The sequence below is a fragment of the Suillus discolor genome, assembly GCF_016758755.1.
Source record: "Suillus discolor strain FC423 chromosome Unknown F5147scaffold_77, whole genome shotgun sequence".
Taxonomy (NCBI): Eukaryota; Fungi; Basidiomycota; class Agaricomycetes; order Boletales; family Suillaceae; genus Suillus; species Suillus discolor.
This window is the reverse complement of record NW_024541324.1, coordinates 189,619-212,324: the sequence shown is the minus strand read 5'-3', so window position 1 is coordinate 212,324 and position 22,706 is coordinate 189,619. Positions and strand designations below refer to the sequence as shown.

The window sequence follows — 22,706 nt, the reverse complement described above, 5'->3', positions numbered from 1 at the left end:
CATGAACAATAGACCAGAGATGTGGCTGCATGCGAGAGTTCACTGACGAAACGGCTGTGGAAATGACTGGTGTTCACCGTGACTATCCACAAGCGCTCGTTTCCACATGGCACAAAGTCATTGTAGGATACCACTGCTCTGGTATGAATCATTCACAATATGGAGGGAAAAATCGTGGCAACAGAAAGAACTTGCATCTGTGTTGTTGGCGTTGGCTTGGTGCAAGTGTCTGCAAGTACATAGACGAATAAAAAGAAAAGGGTCTCAAAAGCGAGGATGCAATTTATGTACATCTCAAATCCTAAAGTGAGTCCATGGAGCGCAGCGCACCTCGTTAACACAAGGAACGGGGGTATTGCAGGGACCATAGTAAGTGGGGCAATCACGGATTGGTTTTACGAGGACCAGGATATATTGCTTGCGCACGAGAGATGCCTAGGAAAAACACCACTGTGTCGAAGGACTCCGCCAGGATGTGGCTGAGAAGAGACATCTGTCGTGCATCAGTACTCATAAGAGCAGCAGCCACCGAACCGGCAGAGATACTCCGTACTCTCCAGCCATGGTCATGATGTAACAGTATATGTGCGAGTCAACTCTCATAGCCGATATCAACCTGGGGGAGCATAGCATCATCAGATAACGTGTTCAAGGTAAAATTTCCATGGAACTCGTCTCACCTTCGGCGGCGGAGGGGTAATATGTGATCTGTTACAGTGTTAAGCCGAAAAATGCATGATTCGTACGCACATCTTACAGCACTCCCCTAGCCAGACACCTGGTCCTACACAGCTTGGAAGTAGAGACGTCTACGCTGCTTCAAAGATCATGGGTACGATATCGAGCAGTTCACAAAACGTGTCTCCCTCCCACGCTCCCTTCACCTTTCGTCACCGCCGTCTGCGTGAACCCGGCATTTGAAATTTGACGTTTCGAGACCAAATGTAATTTTTTTACAAGACGTCTACATAGTCCTTGTTTATGTCGCGATCAACGGAGAATCGCAGTTACCTCTCGATCAAGAGGGGCAAACACTGAACAAGGTAAGTCGCGGCAAAACTCTATGTAACCTATGTCGATCCACATAAAAATCCCAATTCACGCACAATTATAGTGCCTCGTGCGGAACAGGAAATGAAGAAACCATCGACATGCGAGAGGGAGCCTGTGAAGTGACCGAGGAGTATCTTGTAATGTGTAATGATTTAGCCTGAATGCCGTGCTATTCTTCGCGGAGATTAGATGACTATCCGTATGCTGGAAGATGCGGAATATGTAGGATATTTTGTGGAGATTGGTCGACCGTCCATTAATATACGCTGGGAAATGCGGAGTACGTAGGATATTTCTGGGAGCTTGAACGGTTGTCCGTATGTATGGATGCTGGGAAACGTGGCTTCGAAGACTCAAGAGGTGTGAGGAGAATTTTCACAGCAGATATCGTTCTCGAATCGACGGTCGATAACAAAATGACTCGTCAAGTGGTGAGATTTAGAACGTTCACTGCGGCGTAGTTTTTTGGTTTGATTCCCTGTTCCACCGTAACATTCAGAACAAAATTCGTGGGAAGTCTGAATCTACGTGCCATGGATGATGGATGCGCTTGATGCAACATGCGTGACAAAGTACTGTCGGATTGTTCAGCCATTAGACTGAGGGTGGTGGGATACCGACGCGAGTGACTGAAAGAACGAAGTACTGCCTGGCAGTGCATAGGTACCTTCTAAGTACTTGACTCCAAAAAATATTATGTAATATTGGGATGCTGAAAATTTCGTCCTCGGATGGATATCCGATATCATGATCACGGGTCACTGCAATCTGGCAAGCCTCAATCTGACTCGAACCATCAATGCATCAGGATTCAGGCCTTACCACTGAGTCATGGGCTGTCTCCCTTGTCGGCGAGCCAGAGCTTCGATGCATACACTATTACACTCGTTGGCTCTGCACAACAAGCAATGCACTGCGGATCGGGAGTGCATGCCACGTAAAACGCTCAAGGCCGATTCCTTCCATTTACTGATCAGATGCATATCTGTAACCCGCTATCTAAACAATCTTGCGGTGCCGACCAAGTCTGGTTCAATGTTCAACCAATCCACAACCCCCACATATACATGATAGACACAGGCACGAAGCTCTTTGCTTTGCTTCCGAGTCGAACTGCATGCCTGGTTTTCCTCGAAGGCAGCATTTGGAGTATGTCTCTCTAGATCATTAGACTTATTGTGTCAATCATAGGTATAGTATTTGCGAAATTCCTGACTTTGAAGTGAACGTTCTCACTTGATTTAGAGGTCGGGTGAAACCGGACACGGTAAGTTCCTGTATGATTTCAAAGTTCAGATATCAGTTAGTAACGAATCGCCAGGTTTGGACAAAAGGTTCTGTGTAACGATGTTCAACGGTTTTTGGACATTCAGTTTATCCCCAGTTCTCTGGGGCTTACGTATCGGGAACTCCCTTATATAAATCCATAGGGTCACTCTGCCCTATGATGCAGCTAATGCGCGACACAATGAGTGAGTCCAACGTCTAGTCTTGACTTTTGCTCACCATTCGCCCAGAGATCCGATTGTTTCTTCTACTGCTCACGTCTCTCAAAGGGGCGTCCGCGGTCAACTTTACTGACTGTTTTATCAACTTCAGAAATAATGCGAATCATACACTCAACGCATTCGGATTAGTCAATGCCACTGGTGGAAATGTAGCAAACTCGTCGTCGGAGATCTTAACAGCAGTCGGATTCACCTATGACGTGTGTCTTTCACATTGCGGCTCTGGAACACAGAAGCCAAACTGGGCGAACATTTCGCAGCAGTTCAGCGCCTGGCTGTTACCCTACCTTGCGCTCATTTCTCACTTGCCTTTCGGTGCAAGACATAGAGTCGACAACCTCATGTCTGCCATCCTCACAATCGGTTCACCGTTGCTCGCCGGTTACTCGATGATTCTCACTATTCTCAACGCTCGGTGGATCAGCCGTCGATTTGAGAATGTGTCCTTTCCCAACGCCAAACACGCCGTCCGCATCTTTATAAGCCTTCAGCAAACACCACTGAAAATAACAAATGAAGACTCGCTGCTCAGTTCCCTCATTGTCCTGCCAGAGAATGACGACTGGTGGCCGAAAATTGCCGATTCCCTCGATTATACTCTCACCTGGTCCATCGCATCTGCAACATCTATCGCTTGGGTTATTGTTGCATACCTGTTGGCATTCATCGGTTCAATATCGGATATCAACGGCAATCTTGTCTCTAACGGTCAAGGCGCGGGGTCGATTTGGTTGTGGCTCATACCAATCGTTATAGGTTGGCTGCAGCTATCCCCAAAGTGTGACTATGTGCGCATTAAACGGGCCATGGACAACGCAGATGCAATGGCATTTGTAGCGACTTATCATGGAGTTATAAAGGCATCAGACCTTTCCGAAAGACGAGCAATATCCATTGATTCCACTTTGGAATACTCTTCGTCTCCTGACGAAAGCTTAATTCCACCTATCTACAACTATGCCAGGGCCATCCCATGGTCCCGGTCGGCGGAGGATGTCTTCGATGCTTTTCTAATGGCCTCCAACAATTCCAGAATGCATAGACCAGTCAGGACGGGTGATATATGGAAGAACGCGGGCGGGAAGAACGTTGTTGAGCCCAGCAACAGGTCTGGAAACCCGTCCGAAGTCAATGCTTACTGTAGACTTCCTCGATACGCAGCACCTGGATACGGAGTACGGAACCCCTGGGCGTCAGGGATATTCTTCCGTATGTTCATGGCGTCGCTCCTGTCCATAGCTTTGCAATGGGCAACAACTGGAGCTGCGGTACTGGTTGTATATTTTACTCCGACTACAGTAAGTACCATTTGATTCATATACTTGTACATATCGTTGACAACGGCACACGACAGGGCCTTGGTTGTAGATCTCTTGGCTATATCCTCTACGGTGCACTGGCTACGATAGTCTGGGCGATGCTCGTCACATCGAGCATCATTTCGCACTACACATATTTATACTCGGCCAGATCCAGTTGGAGTCCTTTCTTTTCTATCACAATGCGTCTCGCAAAGGTCCTATCAAACCTTTTGAGATGGAGTGGGAAATTCTTGGCAACCGTTAATGCAGTCTGGTTAATTACGGCCAGTATGCTGCAGTTTGCGGATTTCTATGATAATTGTTACTGCAATTCGAGCGCGTTGGGGAGAGGGGTCCAACATGCATATACCATCATTATGACTGACAGTTTAGACTTAGGTTTGACTGAAACTGCCTGGTGGGGCGGGTTGGCTTTGGCTTGCTCTACCTCCGTGGGATTTGTATTTTTTATGAGTTTATGGACTGACCTCGTACCTACATGATGTCTCTGAAGTTTTAGCACTTAGCGGCTTGCAGGAACGGTAGACTGGCGGAGGACTTCCTGCGCCAAGGCATTTACGGGCCTTGAAGTGCGGCAGGGACACAGGTGTCCCTTACATTGTCCTCTAGAGTACTACTCTACACACTATGGATACAAAAAGTTTTGACGGATACATACCATTGATTAGGATACCTGTACGAATAAGTATTGCGTATACATTTGTCGAGAGATGCATTTACTGTGTTGGTAATTTCGAGAAAGGACAAATGTTGCTGCCATCTGGATGCAAACAACCGAGATCCCAAAAGACTCAGCAGATGTTGAAAGTACACAATATTAATGGGACGGACTTTGGACAGACATTCACAGTAATCCCCGGATGCGTCTCAGGGTACGGATGTGAGGATTTTTTGTCCGTCGTTACCGGCCCGCTTAGTAGGACATCATGATGCTCCGGCAGAATACAAGCAAACCACATTAATGGAAGCGCACACCAACTGGGTCTGGGCCATTGCAATATCCGCATTCTCGCAAGCGCATATTGAACGACAATACAGTACCATTGTGGACTCACCTCGACAATGGACAACCCATCGGCCCGCCTCTCCAGCACGCAAACTTGGTTGACTCCGTATCGTTTTCGGAAGATGGAAAACTACTAGCCACTTGGCTGCCGCGACAGAAACAGTACACATGGGATGCTGCTACAATTTTTCGAGAAGCTGGCCTCGACGACCTACTTTCGAATTCAAAGGTGAGTTGATATGCATATTTCATTGTATATCTTCACAACTGAACGCGCTCTGCCAGGCCAACAAGTTGGCACTCTATGTACGCGACACCTTCATCAAAAGATCTTATTGTTCTCATCATATATGCGCTAGACTAGTGCTACACAACTTCCGGTTCAACGACGTCTGCCTGCTTATCGGGTACCCCAAGGTTCTTTCGACGGAGTTCCACCAAATCGTTCCCATGTATGTCATCATGATTCACTATCAATTCGATTTTGTTTTCCTGACCTCTGGCATGTTCTCAGTCCTCTACATGAAGGCGCGCTGGCTCCTCAGCATCGCCTGGCAGCACGCCTCTCGGCCGTTTATTTCACCACAACCGCAGCCCCTCCAGTACTCGTGCTACATCACTGTCCTCTCCTCTTGACTGGGCTCGAAACATTTTGAAACGGCGGAGACAAAGAGGCGAAGGCATTGGGTTTCAAGGACTCAGTCCCGCAGTTGTTGAGGTCCCATGTGCGCCGGGACAACGTGTATGTTCATTCTCTTCCTTGACCGTCCTACTCCAGCTAATTTCATTCAGAGACGACATGCTTGCACGAGGGAGAAACGGAAGAAACTATTTTCTCCGAAGATCCCTACCGCAAGTAACTCACGGCCTCCAAAGCCCAATGTGACCCAGTCATCTTCGCAACTACAGGCCGCGATCTCTGGTTCATCCTCCACACTCCCGTTGGCGATGTTACTGGCTTAGCCACGCCCTCAACGACCTCGCGCCTAGGATGCAACGATAAGACAGGCTGGATTTTGGACTCGCTTCTGGCTCTTGCTTGGCTGTCTCTCTCCTGAATACAGACAGTCATCATTAGATTTCTTATTTTTCACCAGTCGCATGCCTTTATATCTCTCTTGTTGTTGTGCTCTATTCACTCCCTCTGATGTATTTCGAGCCGTCGGTGATCATGAACTGAAGCTTAATGGAATGTGATCATGTGGATGATTAGGCGCTTTAGGTGCACAGCCTATGCTGTATATAGGCTGTGAAGCGAACACCGGAATACAGCATGTACAAAAACGTGCCAGGAAGCAGTAGATTTAGTTCTGACTTGACCACCAGAACCATCATTCCCCGCTGCCTGCCTATCGCTGCTGAGAAACCCTCGTAAGTGATGATTCTGAAATTGATTGATGAAAGCTGAGACGGAATTGTACTCAAGTGAAAATTCTGAAATATGGCCTCATCCACTGCTAAAACGAAAGAGACATCAGCAATAACACCCCACCAAGAATTCAAAGGGCACACCGAAAGGGTGAAAGGTGTGATACACCTGCCAGGTGGACAGCAAATCATCACTTGTTCAAGTGACGGCTCGCTCCGAGTGTGGAACTTGAAGAGCGGGAAGCAGATAGGAGAGGACTGGAGAGACGGAGAAGGTGGAGCGGAGAGTATAGCGTTGTCTCCGGACGGGAAGAAAGTGGTTAGCGGGAGTTTTGATGGTGCAGTGAGGTTGTGGGATATTGACACAGGCAAGGTCATTGCTAAATGGATAGGGCATACACGACGAGTGTGGTCGGTCTGCTGGAGTCGAGATAGTCGAAGAGTGGTAAGCGGATGTGAAGATGGGACAGCAAGGCAATGGGACGTGGAAAGCGGAGAGACAATCACAATCCTCGAGCGAATCAAGACTGGGCACATTGACGTGTGGGCAGTCGTCTATTCACCAGACATGTCCATGATCGCGACTGGTGGAAACTTGAAAGGATGGGCCCTGGACTCCAAATTATGAACTTATGGAGAGCTCCATCAAAATCTGGAACACAAAGACAGGCGAGCTTGTCGCAACTCTCAAAGGACATAAATGGCTAGTGGGTTGCCTGGCTTGGACCAAGGACGGAAAAACTCTTATCTCTGGGTCACACGATCACTCAATTAGAATATGGAACACCAAAACATGGAAGCAAACCGCACTACTGGAAGCGCACACTTGCTTTGTCTGGGCCATGGCAATATCACCAAATGAGCGCATCCTCGCAAGCGCATCACACGACAGTACAGCGCAATTGTGGAACCTCGACAATGGACAACCCATCGGCACGCCCCTCCAGCACACAGACTGGGTTGACTCCATATCGTTTTCGGAAGATAGAAAGCTACTAGCCACTGGCTGCAATGATACAAACGTGTACACATGGGATGTCGCTGCGATTGTTACAGAAGCCGGCCTCGACGACCCACTTTTGAATTCAAAGGCGAGTTGATGTGCACGTCTTAATGATGTATATCCTCACAACTGAATGCGCTCTGACAGGCCAACCAATCAGTCCTCGATGTATGTGACACCTTCATAAAAAGATTTTGTTGTTCTCAACATATATGCTCTAGACTAGTGCTACACAACCTCCGGTTCAACGACGTCCGCCTGCTTATCGGCCACCCCACGATTGTTTCGATGGAGTTCTACCAAATCGTTCCCATGTATGTCATCACGATTCATCATCAATTCGATTTTGTTTTCCTGACCTCTGGCATGTTCTCAGTCCTCTGCACGAAACTCCTCAGTATCACCAGGCAGCACGCTTCTCAGTCGTCTATTCCACCGCAACCGCAGCTGCTCCAGTGCTCGTGCTACATCACCATCATCTCCTCTCGACTGGGCTCGAAACATTTTGAAATGGCACAGACAAAGAGATGAAGACATTGGGTTTCAAGGACCCAGTCCCGCAGTCGCCGAGGTCCCATGTGCGCCGGGACTACGTGTATGTTCCTTCTCTTCCTTGATCGTCATACACCACTTAATTTCACGTAGAGAAATGCTTGCGCGAGGGAGAAACGGAAAAAGCTATTTCCCCTGAAGATCTCTACTGCCAGTGGCTCACAGCCTCCAAATCCCAATGTCGCACAGTCATCTTCGCAACCACAGGCTGCAATCTCTGGTTCATCTACCACACCTCCCGTTGGCGGTGCTACTGGCATAGCCACGACCTCAACGACCTCGCGCCCAGATGCAATGATAAGACGGGCTGGACTCTGGACTCGCTTCTGGCTCTTTCTCTGTTGTCTCTCTCCTGAATACACAGACGGTCATCATTAGATCTCCTCATCCTTCACGAGTCGCATGCCTTCATCTCGACGGATTCTTGTTGATTTGCTTTACCTACTTTCTGTGATGTATTTCGGGCCGTCTTTGACGTACGATATTGATACCAGACAACTCGTCACCTCTGTTTGCAATGTACGCTACCTATTCGTTTCTGCAGCTCCCTCACTTGAAGGAAACACCAGTTTCACAGGATTCGTATCGTCGATCACGCCATCTGATAGCATCATGCTTCCCCAAGTTATCATCGCCTACCAATATTTACTATATCTGTAGCTCAGGCGCATACCGTTATGCAGGTATCCATTTGGCGCGCACCACCCGGCGTTCCTCAGCTTCCTCTCGTAGTGCTCTGACAATGTCATGTCCAACTACCCCTCCCGTCCTTGATGTGGCCCAACCTAGGTTATCTATCACATGGTTGAAATGGCATCGCGATGCACTAGGCTGACTGACACAACTTACATCCAGCATGCTGTCCTAAGGAACGTATCTTCCTCCGTACATCGGTGAAAGGAAGGGTAACTATGATCCGCAAGGTTTGTCTTACTACGTACCAGGAAGCCTATCGTGAGGGCAATGACATCGTTCAATGCTATCTCGCGCATCACGCGACAACCTGTCTGGTGGAAAAGTCCCGTAGTATTTGTGTACACTAATACGTGGTCGATCACGTCCTTTGTTCGGGGCATCTAGAAATGACGTCAAGTTTGAAAAAAAAACATGGACCATGCACGCGCATCATTGGAATAGATATCGTCCACCTATCGGCCCTATCAAAGTCTGCGTATCTGTCAATTTTTCAAGAATACTGCATTTACCGGCACTTCCAATGAAGGACAGCAACATGCGGATCAGGACACTGATCATGAAACGTTACATGCCAGGAAATGCGCTAATGAAGGGGGAGTGGCAGCACTGCACTTTGTAATAAAGTACTCACCTTCCATAGGACTTCATTCACAAATAAATCGAAGGTCGAGGGCGAGCAACCTCATGCATTGTGGCTTGGGCACCTAATATTGATGAGAAACCAGAGTCCTTGCTGAGATCAGAGATCAATCAAAGTGGCCATCGCAGGTGCGTCACGCACCTTAGCAGTGGTAGTGCAAGTCACTTTTCCAGTTTACACTGGTACCAAGCAAGAGGTGTGCAAAAGGAGAATCCCGAACACAGAGCTCGTCGTTAGATAAGCATCAAAACCTTAAAGTACAGCCACCTGAACTTTCACAACATGTGTTTTGAGTTTCTCGCCAGCGGCCTCAAATCATGATGAAATCGTTTGTTGAGTACTGAAAAGGGGGTATTTTTACTAGTGTAGAACAGCTATAGATAGTCATTCAAATGAAACATGCTCATCCAAAGATATTATCCGCTAAACGAGACATCTTGGACGTGATTTTTGGGAACACGTGATGAAAGTCATGCGCGGTAATATCATACATATCCTCCATGAACATGAGGAGTACTCCATACCTGGATGCAGAGCAGGCGGTGTCCCTGTGCTGATGGGTGCGTTGAAGGCTATGCAGCTTACTACTGAACTTGAGCAGGCCAGCGCAAACATACCGAAAGAGAAGTGGCAACCATTCAGCATACCCGGGGATGGGCACGACAAGGAGAATGTAGTCCCATCCACTTCTCGCACATTCAAACGGTCTGCCCCATCTACCATGGCACCCCGGGCTTCCAAAAAGGCTCGAACCAATCTCGCAAATGCTCATTCTGCTGTTTCATTGTGCACTTGACATTAGGATGTCGATTTTGCTTGTGTTGCCTGTCTTTATGCTTGCTACTTGTACTGTCTTATTAGTGCTGCCGTGGTCCGGTTCGGAGGGTCCTAGACGAGAACCAAGAACCGGACCATCGGTTCGGTTCTACAAAATGTCCGAACCCGAACCGAACCAAAGTCGAGTCTACATGCGCTGTGCGTTTGCGCATGGTGCTGGTGGCATTGGATGTGCTAAGCGGGAGGATGCTGAAGGTAGTGAGAGGGCGCTGAACTTGTCAACTTGATGGCGGGAGGGCTCCAAAGGTAGCGAGAGGGTGCCAAAGGAAGTGAGAGGGTACTGGGAGTTGGGTTGGCACGAGAGGTTCGATCCAAAATATGACGCGACCGGTGGGAACATTACACATACATGAGCTCCACAAAGCATGCCAGAGAGAACTCACTGAGTAGCCCAAAACTCGAATGAGACCATTGCGCCACCAAGAGCTACATTCCAGAAAACGGGACCAACTTTCCCGGTGGTGTTGTCAACATGTGGCGTGTCCCGTACATGGAGTGCCAACTTGTTGGCCTAGCAGAGCACATTCAGTTGTGAGAATATGCAATGAGACATGCATATCGATTCACCTTTGTATCCGAAAGTAGGTCATCGAGGCAGGCTGTGAGAGACGGAGGGTGAGAGACAGCGGGGTGAGAGACAGTGGGCGAGAGCAGCCAGCGGGTGTGTGAGACAGTGAGCAAGAGACAGTGGGTGAGTGAGAGAGACGGAGGGTGAGAGACAGTGGGGTGAGAGACAGTGGGCGAGAGCAGCCAGCGGGTGTGTGAGACAGTGAGCAAGAGACAGTGGGTGAGTGAGACACGGCGAGCGAGCCAGCAAAAGCCAGCCAGAAAGAACAGCAAGCGAGTGAGAGGGGATGCGGTGAGGTGGCGGGCATCAACATAGGCGCAGGTGGTGTGGCGTGTGATGGGTCGTGCGCTGGTAGCGATGGGTGCTGGCCCTCGAGGGAGCCATCAGCATTCAGAGCACAAATACGCACCTCTGCAGCATAGCGCAAGACACAATCCCTCCAAAATCCACCTTGACCGCGCCTAACACATCCACCTCCAGTAAAAGGTAGTCCTGCACAGTGTTGTAGCCGGTCCTCAATGAATAGAACCTCCTGTTATAGAGGTGAGCGGGTGAGAGACTTGAGAGTTTAATTAGTTAGTGCTTACCTTCGAAAAGGCTAAATGTAGCTTGATTAATCAACAACGTGAATCCCGAAGACGACAGTTGTCGAAGTGGAAGTCGATAAGGGTTCAGAATGGTTCGGGAAGGCCGAACCAGAACTGGACCGTTTGGGAAGATCTAGAACCGAGAACCGTTTTCCGGTCCGGTTCTGGCTGGCGCGAGAACCATGGACCGAACCGCGGAGAACCGGACCAAAAGTCCGGTTCGAACCATGGTTCTGGACCGGACCGCGGCAGCACTATGTCTTATGCACTGCTACACTATATTGCTACTTGTCCTGTCTTACACGTCCATGCACGCACGCTACGCTTTACATTGCATTCTCGTTCTGCTTTGGTTACGATGTCCTTGTACTGAACGACTACTTACAGCTGTTTGCAAAAAGGTTGACAGTAGCGACATTTTGAGAAAGAACAAAACAAATAAATAATAGCCACATACATACATCACAAATTGACCATCATGTATCGGAAAATCAGTCGCGACGTCAAACTAGCTGCAATCAATCTTCACGAGCATCAACATCTTGCACTCGAAGACATTCTTGCTTGTGTCGGATTTTCAGAAAGCACGTTCTGGCGGATCCTCAAGCTCTGGCCTGAAACTGGAGACGTTGTTAGGCATACATTTGGTATTCGTGGTCGTCCTCGTACCCTTCATTGCGACGATGTACTATATCTCGTCTGTCTTGTTCACCATCGCCCCAAATGGTTCTTAGATGAGCTCCTTCGACTTCTCGATACCAATCACTTCATCTCTATACACTATACTACCATCCACCACGAACTAACACGCGTCGGCATTTTTCTCAAGAAACTGAAGCAGATCGCGAAGGAGAGGAATGAGGAGAAGAGGATGAACTTTCTCATTCGCATGAGCCAATATTCACCAGAGCAGCTTGGTTTCCTTGACGAAACATCCAAAGATGAGCGTACTGCAGGGCGGCTGCGTGGACGAGCAGCTACAGGCCAGCATGCATGTAGCCATCAGGTCTTTGTTCGTGGGCAGCGTGTCTCTGGACTAGGACTTCTGACTGTAGATGGCATTGCCGCTTCGAGTGTTGTCGAAGGCTCATTCACCACAGTCAAATATCTCGAGTTCCTTCAATCTACGGTGGTATGTCACTGATTCTAACTCTGGCAAGCACTGCGAAGCTGACACAACTTAGTTGCCAATGTGTTCACCTTATCCTGGACCTTTGTCCGTCCTCATAATGGACAATGCGAAAATACATCATGGAGAGGGTGTTGCGGAATTGATCGAAGCTTATGGTGAGTCACCATGTCTGATCTAGATGAGTTTTTGAACCATTGGGGATAGGTGTTCGCCTTGAGTATCTCCCACCCTACTCCCCAGATCTGAACCCAATCGAAGAAGCTTTTTCAAAGATTAAGGCCTTCATCCGTCGCTATCAGGACTACTTCCTTGCATCCAATAGTATTATATTTGACATGTATGAAGCCATGAGTATTGTTACGATGTCTGATGCAGCAGGGTACTTCATTCACGCAGGATACTTTTAGTGACAGCAGAGCAGTAAAATTACATCAAGTCCAATCAGAACACTTTTGATACAAGTATGACAGCAATACAAATCTATGTACTCAATTCATGGTCTGGTTCTCGACACGCTGGGCTTCACATCTCTCCATTAGCCCACTGTGCAACTGCATCCTTCATTGCCGCAATCTCGCCATTCTTGAATCCCATTTCTTTCAGCTCCGAAACGACAATGTATCTGATGGTCCGTGTTCCTGTATATCCGTTTTCCGTGAGCTTGGCATGGATGTCCGGAGATAGGTCATACACAGCACAGAAGTTCGCAAGAGACAAGTCAGGGCCAGGCCAAGCAGAGACAGGAAGAACAGGCATATCAGCACTATTGACGAGAGCATTGGTTCGACCAGGAGTGGTTGGCAAGGGTGCTGATGCAGGCTGTAAGAATGAAAAAATGTCGTTAGGAAGGTTGAAATTGATTGTCGGAACAGTCAATGTGGATGGGTCTGGAGTAGATTGAGCAGTGTTCCGTTCCGCAAGGCGTCGCTGGATCAAGGGTGCAGAGTTCGACAAGAGGTTAGAGGACAATGTATCGAATTCCTTATGGTTCGGTGGCTTGTCGAGTGTCGTGATAGGTGGTTTTGCAGCCTAGTAACAACAAACTATTCAGCGAGTGCACTCTCCACATCATTACCTCGTGTTACCAAAGCAGCGGCCCACACGCTCAAGTGCCGATGGCTTAGCGTGAAATGAGCATTGTTATCCGGTAGGATATAACAATAACCAGACGTGAGACAGCCAGGCTTGTTGCAGGTATAGCGATTTTGCAAAAGTTTGATCTGGGCAGAGAGCTCGATGTTGAGAGGAAGTTCTTTGACCAGCTTCTTCTGTTCGAAAAAATTGAGTATTGATAACTTCAAAACATGATGCGGGAAACACGACACGATTCAGCTACCTTCTTTTTCTTTTTCTTTCGCTTCTGGCCGTCGCTGTCGGAGCCACTTGATTGGCTGGTGTCACCAGTGTCACTGGCCTTCGCACCATCCCCTTCTGGATCGCCATTCTTCCGTTTCTTCGACTACAAAACCATCACAAGATCAGTAGCATATATGCACATATTTACACGAACTGCTGTCTGGTCTTTCAATGCTTCGATCAAAAGCTTCATGGCAGGGGTCTTCATTCTGACAGCACACTCGACAAGATGTTCATACTCGGCAGTTTTTTTGAGGGATAGTGGCACTGTTTGATGACGAAGAATGGTGAACATTATCTTGTAGTCGTCGTAATCGAGCTTCTTTGGTTTCAGGCTCTCGGATATACACTTGAGTATCTGGGCCTTGAGGGTATCGAAGGGTTCGTCCTGGTAGAGCTTGATGATCGCAGTCTCTTCGCTCCTCTTCGTCTTTGGTTTCTTCATCTGTTCAAATGAGTACATGACGAGGGAATATGAAATCATGACATTTTGAGGTGCAGGAGGAGCTAAGCGAAGGATATTCATGACAGTCCTGACACCCTAAGCCTGTGGTGAACATGGCATACCTTCTTTTTGTTTTCGTGGGCGGCCAGGTCCACGTTTGTCGAGTACGTCCACTGGTTCTGACCTGTCAGGGTTTTCGTCTGCAACAACAGTTTGCTTCCCAGAGTCCATGGAGGAAGACTGCAACATGTCGTCATCTTCTGCCATTGATAGTTCACCATCACTAGAGAAGCTGTCCGTGAATATCGAGTCCATTGTTGTGAGTATATGCGTGCGTCAAGCGTTTGCAAGTATATGCGCGACGCGCGTGTTATTTGACCCTATGTATGTGGCTAATATTTATTTGTTTTGTTCTTTCTCAAAATGTCGATACTGTCAACCTTTTTGCAAACAGCTGTAATATACTACTGATTGACCGACTTGATGACAAAATCACTTCAAGCCACATGAATATAGATTACTCCATATGCAATGCTATTAAGCATGCTGCAAGAGGAATCAATGACTCCCTGGTAATTTATGATGTGGGCTGCCAGTGGAGTCTTCATTTTTCAGAACGTGTCAACAACTGCTCTAGCTTGACCCTCCCTGATGACACAGAGATTGTGGTTGCAGTGGGAAAATTTCATCTCAGCGCTCACAAGCTTGCTTGTTTTCCCAGATACAGCCTGAACTTTATTGTAGGAGCTGGGCAGGTTGATGGGGAAATTCTAGAGACACTCTGGGCTCCCTTCAATAAGATTTCTCCAACAGCACGTTCTATGAGCCAAGCCCACCGTCAAGAAATCCTTGATGATCACATGCATAACTCAAATTGGAAAAAACTTGTCCAAATTGGTGAGTGCCTATATTTGGAATCAATTAAAAATCAGTTAAACGGCACATACAGTTAAGACGCTCTTGCAAAAGTACAAACGTGCCAATAAGGGCATCGATGACACTAAGGTGCCATTCCAAGAGCTCACACATTCCTTGGAAGTCAGTAAAGTCTCCTCATGGGAGAAAGATGAAAAACGAGCTATGGAACAATGTGGAGAGCATCTTGACATATACCAACTACAAATAGATAAAGGTGAGTTGTTCCTAGGTTCTTTTCATTTTCACATGCTGTTCATTCTGATGCGGTGATTGGAAGCCCCAACAATGGCAGAAATTCGGCTAAAATTAACCGAAACAGAATATGCTAATACTAGCAAACGAGGATCAATATCTTTACTCACCAGTGGTATCAATTTGGAGAATGCTCAGTATGTCATTATATCACCTTCATTTAAGGTACATCTCAATTTTGCTTTAGGGATGCTTTGAGGGGAGATATTTGAAAGCTTCCCAAAGATGCATCTGCCACTCAAAAGGCAGTAGTTGAAGAAAAACGACAAAAACTGGCAGCAAGGATCTCGAAATTTCATGAAATGGCTGATGCCATGACAGAAGGCATCGAAGTTGACACAGGTACGGAGCACATGGATGACGTCAGATTTTGTACTGCAGATATGGAGGAAGAAGAGAGGGAAGCAGCAGATCCCAAAGTGACTTCTGAAGAAATCTGTGAAGAAGTTGTTGCAGAAGCCATGCGGATCTGGATGCCATCATCAATACCTCACGACAATGCTTTAGCCCTTGGCCTAGGTTCTCTACAAGCCGAAGAACTGCAGTTATGGCAGGGTCAGGCAAATGATTGCTTGGAAAAGTTACAGCAGGCTCTCGGCCACAAAGCCATAATTTACCGTCAACATTTTAGAAGTGCAGATTCCACGTGGGTGGGTACCAGGTCAAAGCAAGAAGCTCGACGATGTCAGATCAAAATCGATCAGTGTGTTCGAAGCTATCAGAGGGCCAGGAATGCACTGCAGAGACTAGGAGTAGATGAAGATACTCTGAAGAATGTTTATCAAGAGATTCAGCCGAGTCAGCTTAATGTAAACAAGGAAGTCACTGAGGAGAACAGATATGGGCAGGGATCAGACAGACTAGCTTGGTTTTGGAGGGTGAACAATGGTCATGATTCTCCTGAAGATGTATGGATGGATGAATGTGAGTCATGTTTCATATTCATTCATTATTACATGACAAGTATCAGTCTACAGGCTAAATTGGTTGAAAGCTAAGGCTCGATGGCAAAGGTGGGAGGAGGAGTTGAGTTTGGTTCAACATGAGATGGGGTGGACAGTGGGTTGGTTTAGATACAAGAAGGAAGAATGGGAACGAAGATACCATGAAGCCACAAAGCATGGTCATCAAGCCTATGCACAACGACAGGTGCTCCTGTGGGGAAGGTTTTTAGTGAATGCAGAAAATTCATTCAAGGACAAAATGGTTGTAGTCACTTAACAATTGTATTCCTAGACTATTCTAACTGAAGTATGTGGCAGGAATATAATAGACATGGTGTACTGATGGTCCAACCGGACTGATTTTCCTTATGTAGACATCGGTCAGAACACCTTCTACAGCATACTGTACCCAATTACATGGTGTACTGATGGTCCGGCCAGACTGCTTTGCCTCATGTAGACATCGGCCAGAACACCTTCTACAGCATACTGTATCCAATTACATGGTGTACTGATGGTCCGGCCGGACTGATTTTCCTTATGTAGACATCGGCCAGAACACCTTCTACAGCTCATACTGTACTGTATTTTTGCTTGTATTATTCTAATTATAATAGTAAAAAACAAGTCTGATTGGCAAGCTAGTTGTTTTTTTTATTTATGTGCAAGTCGGCCAGGATGATATCTACAACTTATAGTCCTAATATAGTATTTCTTGCCTTAAAAGTGGTAGGGTAGCTCTTGGACACCACCTTCAACTTGCATGCTTACTATGTGCAATTGTCTAACCCCCATTCTGCATGTGTACTTTTGCATGACAAAGACCCAATTCTCACACTATCATCCCTATACACTGGCCAGCACTCACTCTAGGCATCAGCTAATACCTACCCTATGCACTAGTGCTGCCGTGGTCCGGTTCGGTCCGGTTCAGAGGGTCCTTGACGAGAACCAAGAACCGAACCATGGTTCGGTTCTTTAAAATTGTCGAACCCAGAACCAGACCATTGAGAACGGTTCTCAATGGTCCGGTCCGGTTCTTGTCTGGTCCGAACGCGAACCAAACCGAAAACTTTTCAAGCAACAGAAAAAACATTCACAAGACATCTACATGACATTGGGTAGCTAGTCTAACTGCATACCAACTGCATACCCTTCTGCCTCTACTGCTGCTGACACATGTCCATTCTTATAGGCTGCCTTCATCAATTGTAGTGCAGAGAAAGTGGATGATGCGAGTGCGTTGCGGCGCAGAGTTGATGTGATGCCTGCGCTGGAGAAAGCGTGTTCAGAGGGAACGGAACTGCCTTGAATGGGCAGGTAATCACGCGCAACACGAGCTAGTGTTGGGTACTGCAGCGAATGTAACTAATCAAGAATGTAAGCGGGGAACAATGAATTTGAGGGCTGACTTACACCCCACCATGCCACAACATCATCAGTCTCCTCCAATGGTGAAGTAAGGTATGCAGAGAGCTCTTGATGAGGATCGCGCATGCAATGGTCTGTAGCTTGACGTTCCATGATAGCGTCGCGCATCCAGGAAGCACCATAATGAATCGAAGCTTTCGTTGTTGATGACGTGGCCTCTGGCTCCTTGGGATGTGGTCCTGGGGCTGGAGGCGCTTGATAATATTTGTCAAACTAAGAATACATCTGGAGTTAGAGACCGGTAGGGTACTTAAGTTTGAATAGTACTCACCACTGCCTCAAGACGAGCCCTCCCATTTGCGACCTTCGTTCAGAGCACAGCAGTCTTCAGACATCGTCAGGCAAATAACTCACAGTTTTTTGGTCGGCACCCCGTTTTATGCATGGCACATAGCCTAACACCACAGAGCGACAATATCCAAGGAGATCTGTTAGAGTTGAGAACCGGTGGAGGATCATGACTATCCAGGAAGCATATAGACTAGAACAAGTAGATATCTGTGATATAGGTAAACATATGTCAGAGTCTTGAGAATAAATTGATTAGTACTTACCTTCAAAAAGGCTAACAGTAGCCTGATTAACAAATAATGCAAATCTCGAAGACGGTGTTTTGATGTCGACATGGACACCGACGTCGTCATGGTTGGTGTCGAAGTCGAGGGAATTCGAAGGTCAAGGAACGGTTCGGGAAGGTTCGGGAAAGTCGAACCAGAACCGGACCACTAGTGAAGGTCCAGAACCCAGAACCGCTTTCCGGTCCGGTTCTGGCTGGTGAGGGAACCATGGACCGAACCACAGAGAACCGGACCAAAAGTCCGGTTCGAACCGTGGTTCTGGACCGGACCGCGGCAGCACTACTATGCACCAGCCAGCACCTGGCCAGCACTCACATTACATACTGGCCAGCACCCATTGTACATACTGGCCAGCACCTACCCTACAGACTGGCCAGCACCCATTGTACAGACTGGCCAGCACCTACCCTACAGACTGGCCAGCACCCACTCTACATACTAGCCACAGTGCCACACCAACTAGAGGTATCGGCCACCACCACCACCACACCTCCGGCCGGTCACTATCTACATATACTGGCCGGTACACATTGTACAACCATTTGGAACGTCCGGAGTACCGGTTCTACGTGTGGTTCTGACTGAATTATGTGGAGGTTTATCGTGCAAAATGAATCATGATCAACGTGTTCCAAAAAGGTCAGGCCAGAACTCAGGTGACGGACATGCTGAAACGTGCACGCGGTGCGTGTACCATAAATACTACAACTAATACCCAAGCTCAAGCCTTCGTTGGTATGTAACTCCTCTCTTCAACCTTACTCCCACACAACCATCCCATCTACTGACCGTCTTAACGTTTTATCATACTATGGCTCAGACATACGCATCATATGACCTTTGCGAGTCTCACATCACAGCCGATGCTGTTGCTCAAGATGTACGTTTTTCACATGAACTCTAATTGCTCGGCATTTCAAACTAATCTACCTGGTGACTTTAGAGTGTCGCCTTGACCACCATCTTTGCAGATCCAGTCACAGAGGATATCTACCACATCGAACAGCGTGCATCGGAGGGTGGTCGATGCATGCTCATGAGCAACAAGACTCAAAAGGAAGTCTTCGGCAAGGACTTCAATGCACGCACGCGCGTTCATGAATATCTTGCAGGTTCTGCAATCGCTTATAATGGGACTGTGTACTCTTCAAACTTCACGGACTTCCGTATCTATGCCGCGAAAGACAGGAATATCAAACCAATCACTCCAGGTGCCTAGGTACATTCTTCGGACTATAACGCCGTACTTACGCTCCCTGCGCAGAGGATCCAAACAAGCTTTATCGCTACGCATATTTCTGTGTACACCCAGTCCACACAGATCTACTCGTCGCTATTTTACAAGACCATACCAACGATACGTCGCGTACCGTGCGCAATTCTCTTTGTGTCGTCAACTCCTCAGCTGCCACTGTCGCGCCCTTGGTTTCCACCGAGAACGCAGAAAGTGAGTTCTATGCCACAGCACCGATGTTTTCCCCTTCTGGTGATAAGCTCTCGTGGCAGTTATGGAAACAGCCAGGCATGCCTTGGAAGGGTGGACAGATCTACGTGGCCGACGTCCATTACAATTCCAACACTCATACACTTAGCCTGAGCAACACGAAGCTGGTTGCCGGCGAAGCTAACAATCTTAGCGCGTGTTGTAGTAGGGATCCCGGGCAGGTTAGCGACAGTGTTTGGCCGTATATAGCGCCGGAGTTGCCGATAGTAGAGGTTGTATGTTGTTACCAGCACGACGCTGAAGAGAGTCTCTCGCAGTACTAACCAGATACCAGCTTAGTAGTATTTGAAAGAAATCTGGGGGCTTAGTACAAACGTACGACTTATACAATGCTACGTATATAATAGACAATGAATCAACTGTACCCTCCATATCGTACTCGACAAATGTCTCTGCAAATCAATCTACAGGAACTCAAATTGATGAACGGAGAATGCTGGAGGCTCACTTCTTGCGACAGTGCTGCCAGCGTGTCCCATGTGCCATGCAACTCAAGTCAAGCTCAACACCTCTGGGTATCACAGATGCAGTCCAAGGATTATGAAATGATAGAGAGGTGCCCGCGAGTAGCTCAGCAGTGTCGCGCAGTGCATGTGTCGTCGGGTTTGATGAGAAGGAAATGAAATCGTCGTGCGCAGTGTTGGGTGTGGAGATGGCCGATATTGGATGTAGGATGCAACTGCTGTGTGGGGATGATGGTGAATAGTCTTCTTCGGTATGGTCCTGCAGTGACTTCCCAATCACCGCATGCCACACTCGGACAGTTCCGTCCCATGAAGAAATAATGCGAGTCCCATCCCGCGAGAATGAGACTGAGTTGACCTCCGCAGTGTGCCCACGCAAGGGCTCACCGACTGGCTGCCCTGTTGCGATATCCCACAGCCGGATAGTCTTATCTTCTGAACCAGATACGATGTGAGTCCCATGTGGTGAGAAAGAGACAGACCAAACATCGCTAGTGTGCCCCTCCAAGAACTCTCCCCCGTTACTGCATCCCACAGTCTGACTGTCCTATCGTCCAAACCAGAAACGATGCAAGTCCCATCCGGAGAGAACGAGACCGAGTTAACATCGTCGGTGTGCCCGAGGAAAGGCTCAACCACTAACTTCCCCGTCCCTGCGTCCCACAACCGGACAGTCTTATCCCGAGAACCAGTCACGATGCGAGTTCCGTCCGGCGAGAATGAGACTGACCAAACCCAATCAGTGTGCCCCTCCAAGGGCTCACCAACAGGCTTCCCTGTTCCTGCATCCCACAGCCGGACAGTTTGATCGTACGAACCAGAAACGATGTGTGTCCCATCCGGAGAGAACGAGACTGAATTAACATAAGAAGTATGCCCTTTCAAGGGCTTACCAATCTGCTGTCGCGTTGCTGTGTTCCATAGCCGGAGAGTCTTATCGTATGAACCTGAAACGATGCGAGTTCCATCCGGCGCGAATGCGACTGAGTTAACTGACGAAGTATGCCCCGATAAGGGTTCACCAATAGCCTGCCGCTTTTTTACATCCCACAACCGGACGGTCTGATCGACCGAGCCAGGCATGATACGCGTCCCATCCGGTGAGAATGAAACTGAGGTAACTGACGCAGTATGCCCCAGCAAGGGCTCGCCTACTGGCTGCCCCGTTGCTGCATCCCACAACCGCACAGTGCGATCATTTGATCCAGTCGCAATGCGAGTCCCATCCAGTGAGAATGAGACTGAGTCAACCCAACCCGCGTGTCCGCTAATCACAGTTTGAACAGCTGTTCAGTTGATATCACGTCCGGATGCTACACGAAGAGACTTCAGAAACTGTGGAACAAATGTTCTGGATAGCGTAGCGTTAACGGGCGAGAATGGAAGTGCCGATACATAGAGATGAGGTGTGCTGTGCAAGATGATGCCGCCGAACACTTGAATGAATCTCTGCACGTCCATTGCAGCAGACAAGCCATCTTCGTATCCGATATGACCCTGCAATTGCGATTGCGTATTAGTTGGCATGTCCTCTGACACTCGATAACCGTGTGCTCACCTTCAACCACTTGGCAATGAGCGGAAGGGCGTGGACTGCACAGCTGAGAGCGGGGACTGCACCGCTGAGGGCATTGACATCGATGAGGCAGAGTACTTCGAGCCAGAAGAACAGTCGCTCATGGTCGAAGAATGATTTTATTTCTGTGACGAGTTCTGGATCAAAGTCAGTGGCCTGTACGTGCGAATGCCAGAATCGGCAGGTATAGGATAGATGTGGGGGGATGCGCTTCTCAACTCGTTCTCGCAGATCGGGATCTTCAGAGTTGGGGAGATAGGATGATGTTAAATCGCAGATATTGAACGAAAGCTCATCTTTCATCACTCCAAGTGATGCGAAAGCAAGGTCTCGTTGAACCTTCGGCATGTCGACAAAGAACTCTCCGCTGTATGATTGGTTTGTCAGGAAATCGCGGAAGGACGCGTGAAGAGGTCGGATTGGGGTGGATGGGTCGGTGGCGCCGCTGAGGAGGGATCCCATGTGTTCTATAATGTCCGTCACTTCGTAACACATACTTTCATCTGAAAAATGGCTTCGCATGACATTTAGGGAATTCAATGGGAGGGGTTCGGCTGTGCCAAGAATTTGTCCCATCACGAAACGAAACGCCGCTAGTTGCGTTTGCTGAGACTCAAAGCTTGTGTATCTATCATTTGGCATGATCTGCGTCAGAATGAAGTCATACATATCATACAACAGGCGCTCCCGTACGACAGGATCGCGCGACACCACGACATTGAATGACTGATCGGAAGACAAGCCAGGAGGAGGTGCTTCGATGGATTCGCAAGCAAGACGTGCCCACTCGAAAAGACCGTCAGCTTTCTTGGCAAGTGCTGTGAACTCTTTGCTCCCAAAATGCGAAAGCCCTTCCAGCTTCTTCGACACGTAAGCATAGATATCGCGTTCCGCGACTTCTGATGGAATGTCGTCCATGGAAATCCTTCGAATGTGTTGAGCGCCCGCAAACGCCTTCTGAATGTC

General features: G+C 48.0%; 5 protein-coding genes across 5 annotated transcripts; 3 read left to right on the top strand and 2 right to left on the bottom strand.

Annotated features, from left to right (window-relative positions):
• The first annotated feature begins 2,253 nt into the window (after window positions 1-2,253).
• Window positions 2,254-4,581, top strand: F5147DRAFT_719506 (uncharacterized protein). The gene is made up of 4 exons (XM_041438751.1): window positions 2,254-2,320; window positions 2,375-2,525; window positions 2,571-3,859; window positions 3,916-4,581. Exons 2-4 carry the CDS (start codon window positions 2,498-2,500, stop codon window positions 4,363-4,365), a joined length of 1,767 nt encoding a protein of 588 aa, XP_041287697.1. The 5' UTR covers window positions 2,254-2,320; window positions 2,375-2,497; the 3' UTR covers window positions 4,366-4,581.
• A 5,953-nt stretch (window positions 4,582-10,534) lies between these two features.
• On the bottom strand, window positions 10,535-10,935 carry F5147DRAFT_719497 (uncharacterized protein). Its single transcript, XM_041438750.1, has 2 exons — window positions 10,697-10,935; window positions 10,535-10,600 (listed from the first exon to the last, which is right to left on the bottom strand). The coding sequence occupies exons 1-2, from the start codon at window positions 10,864-10,866 to the stop codon at window positions 10,549-10,551; spliced, it is 222 nt and encodes a 73-aa protein (XP_041287696.1). The 5' UTR covers window positions 10,867-10,935; the 3' UTR covers window positions 10,535-10,548.
• Window positions 10,936-12,794: 1,859 nt separating this feature from the next.
• F5147DRAFT_584865 (uncharacterized protein) lies at window positions 12,795-14,154 on the bottom strand (the record flags this gene model as incomplete). The annotated part of the gene is made up of 4 exons (XM_041431817.1): window positions 12,795-13,301; window positions 13,358-13,540; window positions 13,591-13,686; window positions 13,777-14,154. 4 exons carry the CDS (start codon window positions 14,152-14,154, stop codon window positions 12,795-12,797), a joined length of 1,164 nt encoding a protein of 387 aa, XP_041287695.1.
• A 425-nt stretch (window positions 14,155-14,579) lies between these two features.
• F5147DRAFT_584905 (uncharacterized protein) lies at window positions 14,580-16,464 on the top strand (the record flags this gene model as incomplete). Its single annotated transcript, XM_041431820.1, has 5 exons — window positions 14,580-14,970; window positions 15,023-15,205; window positions 15,269-15,408; window positions 15,459-16,167; window positions 16,214-16,464. The coding sequence occupies 5 exons, from the start codon at window positions 14,580-14,582 to the stop codon at window positions 16,462-16,464; spliced, it is 1,674 nt and encodes a 557-aa protein (XP_041287694.1).
• Window positions 16,465-18,894: 2,430 nt separating this feature from the next.
• Window positions 18,895-20,202, top strand: F5147DRAFT_406607 (uncharacterized protein). The gene is made up of 3 exons (XM_041429639.1): window positions 18,895-19,076; window positions 19,140-19,407; window positions 19,461-20,202. Exons 1-3 carry the CDS (start codon window positions 19,008-19,010, stop codon window positions 19,961-19,963), a joined length of 840 nt encoding a protein of 279 aa, XP_041287693.1. The 5' UTR covers window positions 18,895-19,007; the 3' UTR covers window positions 19,964-20,202.
• Window positions 20,203-22,706: the final 2,504 nt, after the last annotated feature.

Excerpts from the sequence above, each read along its gene's own strand:
- F5147DRAFT_719506 (XM_041438751.1), top strand. The coding sequence starts at position 2,498 with ATGATGCAGCTAATGCGCGACACAATGA. Across the intron at positions 2,526-2,570 it reads GCTAATGCGCGACACAATGA|AGATCCGATTGTTTCTTCTA; the intron begins GTGAGTCCAACG and ends CCATTCGCCCAG. Across the intron at positions 3,860-3,915 it reads TATATTTTACTCCGACTACA|GGCCTTGGTTGTAGATCTCT; the intron begins GTAAGTACCATT and ends GGCACACGACAG.
- F5147DRAFT_719497 (XM_041438750.1), bottom strand. The coding sequence starts at position 10,866 with ATGTTGATGCCCGCCACCTCACCGCATCCCCTCTCACTCGCTTGCTGT. Across the intron at positions 10,601-10,696 it reads CTCACCCCACTGTCTCTCAC|CCTCCGTCTCTCACAGCCTG; the intron begins CCTCCGTCTCTC and ends GCTGTCTCTCAC.
- F5147DRAFT_406607 (XM_041429639.1), top strand. The coding sequence starts at position 19,008 with ATGGCTCAGACATACGCATCATATGACCTTTGCGAGTCTCACATCACA. Across the intron at positions 19,077-19,139 it reads CCGATGCTGTTGCTCAAGAT|AGTGTCGCCTTGACCACCAT; the intron begins GTACGTTTTTCA and ends TGGTGACTTTAG. Across the intron at positions 19,408-19,460 it reads TATCAAACCAATCACTCCAG|AGGATCCAAACAAGCTTTAT; the intron begins GTGCCTAGGTAC and ends CTCCCTGCGCAG.